This window comes from Pteronotus mesoamericanus, unplaced genomic scaffold (assembly GCF_021234165.1).
Source record: "Pteronotus mesoamericanus isolate MK-2021 breed Mesoamerican mustached bat unplaced genomic scaffold, CSHL_Meso_final scaffold_31, whole genome shotgun sequence".
NCBI lineage: Eukaryota > Metazoa > Chordata > Mammalia > Chiroptera > Mormoopidae > Pteronotus > Pteronotus mesoamericanus.
In genome coordinates, this window is record NW_026555312.1 from 33165297 (window position 1) to 33176994 (window position 11698).

General features: G+C 40.6%; 1 protein-coding gene across 1 annotated transcript in view; it reads left to right on the forward strand.

The window, feature by feature from the left end:
- The window catches only part of EIF2AK3 (eukaryotic translation initiation factor 2 alpha kinase 3), an 86355-nt gene extending 84374 nt beyond the window's left edge, over positions 1-1981 (forward strand). The window contains 2 exon segments of the mRNA XM_054591994.1: positions 805-954; positions 956-1981. Of these exon segments, the coding sequence (XP_054447969.1) occupies positions 805-954; positions 956-988 (183 nt within the window). The 3' untranslated portion in view covers positions 989-1981.
- The last annotated feature ends 9717 nt before the right edge of the window (positions 1982-11698 follow it).

Here is an 11698-nt window from a genome sequence, read left to right on the forward strand (position 1 = left end):
AATTATGTGTGGTGAACCTTTGAAATTTCCTTTGCAACTTTTGTTTATTTAGAAGATGTTTCATCCACAAACATTTAAAAATATATACAGTGACAAATTTTGAATTTTCTTAAATAATTAAGTTGAAGTAAATTACACTATTATCACAAATTGAAGTTTAAATTTATTTTTCAGTATTATAATAAAGGATTGCATTAAAATGAATTTTAAAATAATATAGAATACACTAACCTAAATAAAATATATTTTACTAAAAATTATTTTATATATTTTCCAAATTTAATGAATCAGTTCTCAAGGTGGCTCATAAGAATATGTTACATTAATAAGGGTTCAATTTTTTTTTTAATGGTGTTAGGTATTCTCTGGCATGATGATATATTACTTGAAATTTTATTGTGACTGTACATTCACATACAGTAATGAGATGAATTTGTTTTTAAAGTCAGATTATGTCTGAGTTTCAAGGATATGATTTAAGGCCTTTTATTATATGTTAGATAACAAGCAGTTACCCACAAATGGCCCATATTTACTTGGAGCAGGAGTTGGCAAGCTATGACCCACAGGCCAAATCCAGCCTGCTGCCTAGTTTTGTAATAAAGCTTTGGGACACAGCCATGCCCATTGTTTGCATGTGATCTGTGGCTGTTTTGTATTTCAGTGTTAGAGTAGAAAAGTTGCATCAGAAACTGGCTTGCAAACTTAATATATATACAGAAAAATTTTGCTCACTCTTAAGTAGGGGACTGTTTATTGGTGTAAACCTGGCCCTTTTGTCACAAAACAATTTTTGTATTTCAGTATACAGTGGTTAAAGACATGCTCTCTCCTTCCCCCATGGACCGGCCTGAAGCTACAGACATCATTGAAAATGCTATTTTTGAAGACTTGGAGTTTTCAGGAAAAACAGTGCTCAGGCAGAGGTCTCGCTCCATGAGTTCATCAGGAACAAAAACATTCAAGACCGTCTAGCAACTCCCAGTAGCCCTTTGCCAAGCAGTTAGTCTTACGTTGTGCCCATACTCCTGACAGGTGACACAGAATAGTCCACCTCTTGGGAATGTGACTTTCCAAAACTGTGGACTTGAGAATTTTCTTTTTCATTCAGTTTTTTGTTTTTGTTTTTTTTTTTTGTTTTGTTTTGTTTTGTTTTTTGGACTACTTTTCTAAGTCAAATTTAAAGTGAATTTTGGAGCGTAACCTAATTTGAGCCAACTCGTGATTTTTGCTATACTCAAGGAGAGAACTAGCACTGAATCACATGTGGTCTTTTTTCTTTGTTGGTCTCTTGAAACCGTCTGGCCAAGCTTTATAGTGCTCACCTCTTGCCTAGGAAGGTGGAAGCAATCCCTAAATTTAATAAAGAGATATTTTTATAGTACAGAATAATAAAAATCTCTGCATATGGTAACTACATTATTCTAGAAATATGCTTTCTAGAGATACTGGTGATTTTGAAACTGATTTCCAGTGGAAGCTGACTCCATTTTTGTCCCTGGTGGGTAAGTTGGGAATCTGCACTAGTTTGGCAGACAAGTAGCACAAATTGTACAATGGTTTATGGCCATAGCTAGTTTTTAGTCGCATTTATAGCATTAAATAGCTATATTCCTTAGATGATTCTAGGAGGAGTGTAAGAGCTTTTTGTACTTCATGTCCAAAAAACAGAATGAGGCTTTTTATGTAAATTGGTCTAGAGTTCTGATTTGGGGATGGAAAGAAAGGCCATAGTAAGAAATGAATCACATATTACATACAGCTAACTTCTTTAATTATGGACTTTTTTAAATTTAATAAAATCTTAAGTGTCTAATATGTAATTCTTTAGATTGTTACTTTCTGAAAACTGATTATAGATAACAGTTTAATCATCTAATTTGCTAGCATGTTTTTATTTTTCATTGTGAATATGTTTATTTTTTATTTATAAAAATTCTGAACTCAATCCATTTGGGTTGGTGGTATATAGAACGCACTTTAAGTGTGTTCATTATTGTGACTTCTTTCAAGTCTAAATGATTTAATAAAACTTTTATTAATTATTTATGGTTGACTCTTATTTGAAGGAATTAGCCCCAAAATGGTATGTTTTCAAATTTACATAATAGCATCATAGGTCTAAGAAGCGTCATAACCCGACCCTCAGAGAAACTAATTTCTAATCCATTCCAAACAAGTATCTTCTCTGTTATTTTCCAGAGATTAGACCAAGGCCGAGTGCTTTTCAAAATTCACTGGGTTCCTAATCTGGGGACATTTGCTCAGCATCTAGTTTGTGCCAGGGACTGGGAACATTAAGAGGACCCTGCCCTAAAGGGAGACCTCAGAGAAAAGGACTATGGCATTGCTAATTATGGTGATATTACAGTGTGTCTGATGTGTACCATATGGAGGCACATGGCATGCTGGGCTGAAAATGTGCAAACTAGCTAGATACAGCCTTTAAGAGTCAAAGTGCATGGTTACTTCCATCTTACAGACAGATAATGTCTGTCCCATAAAATTACGAGCAGTTTGTAATTTGTTTGCAGACAGAAAATCATATCACAGATACTGATGCTCTCTAACCAGACCCTTACCTCTTAGTGCAGTGTGAACATTGTCTTTCTCCCCAGGTTCTGCTTGGCTACTGGCCAGCCTGTCTCCACCTTCTCATTTTTCCTTATTTATTGACTTACTTATTTATAGAGAAGGGGAAAGGGGGGGAGAAAGAGAGGACGAGAAACATTTGATGTGTGATTGGTTGCCTCTTGTAACACCCACAACTGGGGACCTGGCCTGCAATCAGGCTTGTGCCCTGACTGGGAATCAAACTGGCAACCTTTCAGTTTGCGGGCTGGTGCTTCATCCACTGAGCGACGCCAGCGACGCCCTTTTCCATCTTCACCTCTTGGTCAGCCTGTGTCAGTTGATGCTCCTTGAACTCTTTTCCTCTTCACTACTGCAGTCCCAGCTACAGTCCTTTTGACCCTCACAGATACTGTGAGAGCTGGCCTTGGCACGTGTTAGGGTAGCCATACTACCTGTAGTGAAGTGAGGTCCAGAAAAGTGCAGGTATTTGCCCTAGATCACGAAGCCAGCGATAATAGAATTGGAGCCAAACGTGGGTGTTGTGATTCCTGGTCAGGGTTTTGTCTATTCCCTGTACCAAGTTGTCTAAGGATTGTACATGTTGTTCATGATATAATCAGGCCTGCCTTCATTGTAATTTTGCCTGTGCCTTTGCTGGCCACAGTAGGAGAGCAGGAATGGAAATTAAGGCCCTGGGCCAGCAGGTCTTCTACATTAGCAATCACAGTCTCCTTTTCCCACCCACAGCCCTTTCTCCTGACTCCAAACCCAACTCTTCCTTAAGTTGTTTTTCTGGCATCTTTCTGAGCCCCTCCCTTCACCCTTGCCCCTCCTTTTAACTCTTTGTATTGTACTTAACAACACTTAACTGTTGTCATGTTACTGTAACTCTGATGTAAGTTAGCTTCTTTAATAGTTAAGGTTGCAGCGGTAGGGGCACAACTTCTGTAATTCCAGCAATGCCCAGCACTAAGTCTGGTACTGGATTACATATTTGTGGAATTGAATTTGGAGAGCATAACGTGACTCTGACATAGCTGCAGGAAATAGCCGAATGAGGAACGTACCAGTCACTGCAATATTTTGCAAAGGTTAAGGAGAAAAGGTAGTTGAACAATTCCAACACTAAAAACCTATAGAAATCTCAAATCCTGAAAGTTTTCTAAAGGGAGGAACTTTTAAGTGAGAGGAGAACTGGGCTGGAACACTTAGCACCCACATAGCTCTGTCTGGTGCTGCCCCATACTTTCCTCTCCCACTGGAGTGCATTACACCCCCACCTCTAGCTGTGACTGCATCACAGGGATTCTGGGAGAACTTGCATACTTGTGGACACTGTGCCAAGAGAGAAAGCACATGCACATCTAGTTTCCAGGTTCCACCTTTCAGGGAGGCAAAAACACTGATACTAGTACTGGTCTACAGTTCAGGAAGACCAAAAAAAATTCTGAAAATTAGCTACCTATTTTTCCACTTGCCTCTTCATAGCAGACTGAAAAGCAGAAATTTATGTTCAGTTGCTTTTCTTTTTCCATAGTTTCTCCTTGATACTTTGGATGCATGTACACAAAAAGCTATTGTATTTCTCCAAAGAAGTGGAGATAGAGCAAGCTTCCAGTCCAACCACTGGCAATAGAGTCATCCCTCAGTCTTATTCCTGATAAATTCAAGGGCTGAACAGAAACTGGATATTTTCTGGCCTGCTGCTGGGGATATCCTCTCTGTCCACAACTACATTTACAAGGAGAGTTTAAAGAGACTTCCCCTGCCCAGATTCTACCCCTGCAACTACAGTAGCTGCCTCGAGGGGGCTTGTCACCTTTTCCCACATAAGTAGCCTAGGGATGAAATAAAAAAAATAACAACTCTTCCACCTGCAAAGGTATTCTCCTCCTCCAAAAATGAAAACAACATGACAAGTATGTCTACAGGTGACTGACCTAAACATGAGATACGGACAAATTCAACCACCAAGTTCCATAGTGTTTTTGCCATAAACTCTCTTTAAATTTCTCGAGTGGACAAAGAATTAAAACAATAAACATGGGAGCATTGTGCTCAGTACCCCTAGCAGTCCTAGCAACCTTAATCCCTCACCCAGCGCCCTTTTGGAGCAGCAGAGCAGCTCCCCTCTGGTCCTCTGGTGCTCAGAAAAGAGTGGGGGAGGGCACAGGAACTACATCTAACAAGGCTTGGGGGAAGGAGAAGAATGAGAAAAAACATTCTCAATAGTGTGAGAAGAGAGAAATAGATCAATTTGAGAATTATTTTTGAGGCAGAAAGGCCAGGACACTGGAGGTGACCCAATATAGGTGAAGGACAGGGAGATAGCTCCTGGGTTTCCGCTGCTTGAACTTGACAGAATCCAGAAGAAGGAGGGTATGGCTTGAGGACAGGTGTTTCCTTGAAAATGGTGATATTCACAAAACTGTGCTATAAAGTTGAGGTTTTACTCCAGAAAAAATGGAAAGTCATTGAAAGTTTCTGAGCTGAGGAAGGACTGGGGATTTTAAGATCACCATGGCAAGAGGGTTAACTGGAGAAAGGAACCGGGACAGAGAACCAGGCAGAGGCCCGTATCCAGCAAGAGGTCAGACGGCCTTGAGCCACATCAATGGGAGCCAGAAGACATCCTTGACCAGTGACAAAATATATGCTGGTCCCCTAAACCCCAGAGGTGTACCCTCTCTTAGTGCCCTTTAGTGTGAAGTTTTGAAGGATTTCTTCAGGAGCTGCTGCAGTGCATGGCTCCCCACATGCTGCCATCTGAAATGATGTGAGCCTCTGAAGGGAACCCCGAGAAACAGTGGCAGGGAGAATAAGGCTGGGAAGGGGATTGGAAACAATGCCCAGTGCTGGCATAGAGCTTGGGTGCCTCTGGGAGGAGCCTGACAGAATTTTCACTCCTCAGAAAGGTCACAAAGCTGCCCAGAGAACATTTGAGAAGGTTTGATACCGAGAAGGGTATAAAGAATCTTTGAAGAAATACTCAGGGTAATAACTGAGTATATGAAGGTGCATTTATACAATGGACATTATGCAAATGAGCCGGCAGCATACGTGAAGTTATTAAATGTCTACTAAGCAGCTAAATGACAAATCTGCAAGTTGCAGAGGAGCTTGACTAGTAAGAGTGCAACCAAGTGAGTCACCTTATCTATCTGTTTAAATGATATATTTGCATGGGCATAGATCATTTACAAGTATCCACACCTATTACTCTCATTGACAATGTTAGAGAACTTTTAAATTTAGTTTTGTGTAGAAAGAAATGTTTTAAGCAAAATTATGTAAATAAATATTCCCACAAATACATCTGAATCATTAAAAAAGTGCTGGAAGAGAGCTATTAGGGCTACAACACCAAATGTCCTTTTTTTTAATATCAAAAATACCAGTAAGTGGATTCCTGTTCTCAACATGGGGGAAGTGAGCATTTTTAAGCGGTGCACTTTATTCAGTATAATGGAAGGTTGACGCAGCACAGTTTCCTTGTTTTAAGCCTTATTTAATGTATTTATGTATTTGTTTTTCTATTTAATGCTGCTATTCTTTATTCTCCATTTTTTCCTCCATTGCTTCTGTTTCATTTTTTTTTTTTTTTTTTGTAAAGAGCATGTACAGGAGGAGCTGCTGCTATCCAGAAAAATTTGTGTATTATAAACAATTAAAAGTTTTGAATTGTTTCTCTGTGATTCTAGACCAGATAATATTTTCCATGAAATTGTGCCGTGAAATGCCTTTTGTTATGCTACATTTAAAAAAGCATTCCAAACCTCTGGTGTGGCACCTGACAGCACAGTTTCATAGTGCTTTTTAAACCAGTTTTGGAAGATATTTTTCCCTCAAGGAAAATATTTTTCTCTTAATTTTTTTCTGTAATCATGAAACCTTAATATAAAGCCATTTTATTTCATATTTTCAATTTCATAAGCTTTAATACATACATACATACGTACACATGCACACATACCCCCCACAGGAAAAACCTCTTACAATGTAAATAATTCATTTTTTTTCCTACTACTGGTATAATATTATCTTGCTGATTTCCATTCACAAAGGAAAAGATTTACTATAGCTGTGGTAGTTCACTGTTAATATTCTTCTGAAAGTTGATTTTCAGATATGATTTACTCATTGACAATATATATTGGCTCAGTTCACTTTTCTGTCTTTCGGCTGCACCATGGTCTCAGAGTCTTACCCTCTGTTTGCCAAGGTTCTGTGCTGCAACTGCTACCATAGAAGCTCCTGTGGTTTAAAAGAAAGTTCAGTGTCAGTGTTAAGCGACTTAATTATTACATTTGCCTTGAACAGTATTTACTTAAATCTGTGGACAGCATTCTCTTTTTTATTGAAATTTACAAAAGTTAGCATTTTTTTACTTTAAACTCAGTCTCCATCAATGATCTCTTGAAAGTAACTGAGAAATTGGAAAAATGTTTTTAAACCCCAGATGCTCCAGTTTTTATTCAAAGTCAGTATTCTGGAAAATGTTGTAAGTAATATTCTACATGGAGTCACATAATATTTGTAAGTCTAGATATTTGTGGACACTGAATAACAGTGTAAGTAGGACATATATTCATATTAGATATTTAAATGTGTAGCTGAAAGTACTGACAGCTGAATATTATGGAGAAAAATTAAAAATTGAAAACCTATTAGGGAGGGGAAAAAAGTATCCTCACCAAACCCCATACTGTTGCCTTGGGAGAGTGGAGTTGGGGGAGGGGCATGAGGAAGCCGATTACCTTCATCAGGCGTCTTAGTCGTTTCACTTCTTTCAACAGATGCACGACTTCAGGGATTAATGAATGTAAATTAATAAAGTGAAAAAGGAAACCGATAAACTGCATTTACAATATTTTAATTAATCTCATCTTTGTATCCTGCTTTATTGTCTAGAAGGATTCAACGTGGTCTCAATTCTACTAAGACCTCTGCAATTCAGATATTTTCATTGCTGTTTTACCTGTGAGGCAACAACGCAATTAAAATAACTACAGTAGCATACATAACAGTACACTTGTAATAATCCACTTACCGTTCCACCATGCTATTTGCATAACAATTTTCACTTCTTGGAATTCCCTTCAATCCAGAGGGCTTATTAGAAGGGACAGACAGGTAAGGAGAGCACCTGGGTTTGCAATTTCAGCCTGCTGCATTACTGTTTACTTGTTTACAACTTTCTTTGAGCTCTGTAATGTTTTCTCAACTGCAAATAACTCGTGAAGATTGAGGGATAAGATATGTAATGTTTAGTACTGGAGCTGGTAAGTTGTAAGTACTCAATAGAAGTTTAAAATTAAATCATAACCTCAATTTCCTCAACTCTAAAATAGGCATAATTAGCAAGAAGTATCGTGAGAATTAAATGACAGAACTGTGGTTTAAAGATATACAAATATGTGCATATATGCAAATCTATGATTGTACGATGGGGAAAGATATAGAAAAAAATCTCTGGCTGTTACTGTTGGACACTCAAGGGGTGGAAAGGAACAAAAGGTGAAGAAGGAAAGAAAAACAATTTCATAGTAAAATGCGATTATATGCAACTTAAATACTCAATATGACACCTAATGTTCTGCAAAAATGTAGACGTGGAATATGCATATGACAAGGCTGGCATTTGATTATATGTGGGAACGTGTTATGCTAGTATGAGGTACAGTTACTATTAAAGTAATCTAGAAATGTCCTTTGTTATACTGAGGGGTTTGGGGCTTACGTAGAGGAGAGGCGGGAGATTGCTGGGAATTCCTTCTTTCTTCCAGTACTTTAACCCTAAATTGATGGTCAATAGGTAGCCTGCGATTCATGATCCTAGTGACGGGGCGGGTTTCCTGGCGCAGCGTGGCCGGAGGCTTTAGAGATCAAAGCTGTAGGGCTGCGACTACGATTCACTGGGCTGGGGGCTCAGACCGGGGCTCAGGCCGGGTTGGGGAATCTGGCTCCTGAGCAACTGGAAGCAGCGCCAGAAATTGGCTCAAAGACCCGGCTGAGACTAACAGTCAGACTGGCCACTTGGGGGCGACAAGACACGAAGGAAAGACGGCGTGCCCAGGGCTTTGCGGAAACTTGAGTGTAACAATCCGTCCAGTGGGGCAGAGGCAGGAGGGCGGGCTGGGCGGCGAGAGCCCGGGTCGATGGAAGTGTGGTGCTGGGGTGAGGGGAAGCTGTGACGCAGGAGGAGGAGGTGCGCAGGAGGGGCCGGCACCCTCGGGTCATGAATTACCATTTTATAAAGAGGGAGCAGAGGCTCACGAAGGTTTTATCCCAATGCGTATAATCAGGCAAATCACAGTGAAGTATAAATATTTTTTTTTAACAAATAAATGAATAAAAAACTCAACCTCGTTCTTGGCTATTTTTCGGGCAATACAAATATAAGCAACGATGGGATCCCATTTTTCTACTATTACCTGGCAAACAGTTAAAAGATTTACCTGTGTAAGGGAAAGTGTGATGAAAAAACTCTTCCACATATTGTGAGGCGTGCAAAGAGGGATACATTTCAATGAACTTTTTGGTCAGTACTGTCAAAATTAGAAAGCTGATTTCTCTTGACACAATTCTCCTTTTGGAATCAATTCTACAGAAATAAACACGTATTTCTCTTAGTGGGAAAAGCAAGTAAAGGGATTGTTTCTTTGAAAGTGTTCGATTACCCTGCAGCAGCCTGGGGGCCCAATCCCGCCCTGTCTCAGTAGTGACCGCCCTAGGGCGTCTTCACTGAAGCTGGCTGCAGTGTGAGTGCTTTTCACTAGGAGAATCCCCAGGGGTGCTTGCTAAAATGCACGGGGGAGAGGCTTTTCCCAAGACTTAAAGAATGTAAAGCTTTAGGGATGTTTGCCCTAGAACCTACATTTCAAAAACCCCTCTTTGTGGCCGGGATGGGTGCTCAGTTTGTTGGAGCGTCCTTCCTTGCACCAAAAGGTTGAGTGTCCCATCAGAATTAACGAGGCATCCTGGAAGAGCATCTGATTCTATCTTATTAGAGGAGCAAGTGAGCACCACACTAGGGAGCTGGTTGGTCCTGGTCTCTGAGGCCCACTGGGCCAGACTACTTGGCTCGGCACAGAGCCACTTTCTGTTTAAGTTCTGGAAGTAGGTTAGGCTGAAGGGGGCACTCATCATCAGATATCACATTATATTTGTCTTTCTCTGTCTGATTTATTTCACAGTGATGATGGTGGGGGCTGGTGCATGCTGGGCCTCCTACTCTCTGGGGTGGTGTCCTAGGGCTCCTGAGAGAGCACATTTCTGGCCCCTGCCATGCACCGTGTTTAGTAGAGGCAAGTTTTCCATGGCTGACTGCAGCCAGATCAGAATCTTGGAGAAGGGCTCCTGGGTGGGGATCTCTGACAATGCCTGCCAGTCAGCTCCTGAAAAGCAAAGAAAAGTCACCCCGAATGCCCAGCAGGGAGGATGAAGAGCGCCCCCCCCCCCCCCCCCCCCGCCCCGCACCCCGCCTCCCGTCCCGCCCCACCCCACATCAAGCACTTGGCATGCAAGAACAGAGCTTGTCCCTATTTGCAATGGAGACGAGGCCGGGTACTTGGGACACCTCCCTGGGTGGCAGAGACCTACCTGAAGTTAAGCCTTTATTTTCAACACTGTCTCCTTCCATAGGCAGGAGGTTGTTTCCAACCCACAGGAAGAAAAATAATTGGGAACATAGGATGTAATATTTATTACACTGCCAAAGAAGACAAAAATAAAGCAACAAAATATATTCTAGAGATAGACACACCTGTCTCTTGCACTGATGAGCTTTGGGACAAGGGCAATCCCCTCACCTTCTAAGTGTCAGGACATTCAATTCCTGTGTAGCTGATAATGTGATTGCATTGTGTGAAGGATGTGGGCTTTTCTGCATGTGCATTAGTCCTCTGTCTAATGAGTACAGAGCTCTTGCAGTGGCCAAGCACTTCAGAAAACAGCCTGACCTTGTCTAACAGAGCTGAACAATTATGTACCCAGCAATTCCACTTCTGGAAGTAGGACTTGCACATTAAGAACAGGAGATATGTCAAAGTTGGGCATGCAGCATCGGCTGGGTGGTAAAACCCTGGGAACCACCCCAAGGTCCATTTACAGCCAAGGAGGTGGGTAAATGTGGTGTGGGACGAGATGGCCACAGAAGCAAAAGCAAACGTACTGCTGTGACACATCGTGAACAGTCTTGGCAATCTGGTATTAAGTGGAAAAAGTGATTCCCTAAAGATCCAAACATTACATAAACAGTGTCCTTTCTGTAAAATAAAAGTAATCAATTTATCATGTGTATGGATCTTTTAGAGAAACATAATCTAAAACACAAAAGGAAAACACGGGAATAAAGAACATGGGTGGGGGAAAAGGACTTGGAATGAGGGCCACGTCAGCAGCTGTAGACCATGTCAGGAGCCTGCCCTTTGCTAAGTGGTGGTGGTCCTTCTTCTGTTATCAAAAATAAATAACTAAAACACTGGTTGAATTTAAAAAGCAGGTTGTGCATAGATCAATGATAAATCTGCATACCCAAACAAGGGTTATGATTAATGAAATTCTGTGCACCAAGTTTCAAAGCCAGTGTGTGGTAGTGGGGCGGGGGGTAGGCAAATACTATTTACTAAATGTCACTCTAAACAGACACTGGGTGAAGTGTTCATGATTCCTCATTTAGTCTTCACACGCATCATACTCTGGAAAGTAGATATTAATACTCCCTTATTTTCTCATGAAGAAATACAGACTCAGAGAGGTTTAAGAGACTTACTCAAGATTTTCAGTTTTCTGCTCTTGCTCTTCCTCTTCTCCTTCTGGCACTCCTATGACTCAGATGTTGGTAAATTTGGAGATGTTCCAGAGGCTCCTTAGTCTTTTTTTTAAATTTTTTTTTCAACTTGCTGTTCTGACTGAATGCTTTTTTTCTTCCTTATCTTCCAAATAGTTGATTTGATTCTTGTCTTCATCTCCACCCCTATTGGTGTACTGTAGGTTTTTCTTTATTTCATGTAATGTAACCTTCATTCCTGCCTGGATCTTTTTTTATGTTTTTGAAGTACCCAATAAATTCCTTGAGCATCCTGATAACCAGTGTGTTGAACTCTGCATCTGATAGGTTGCT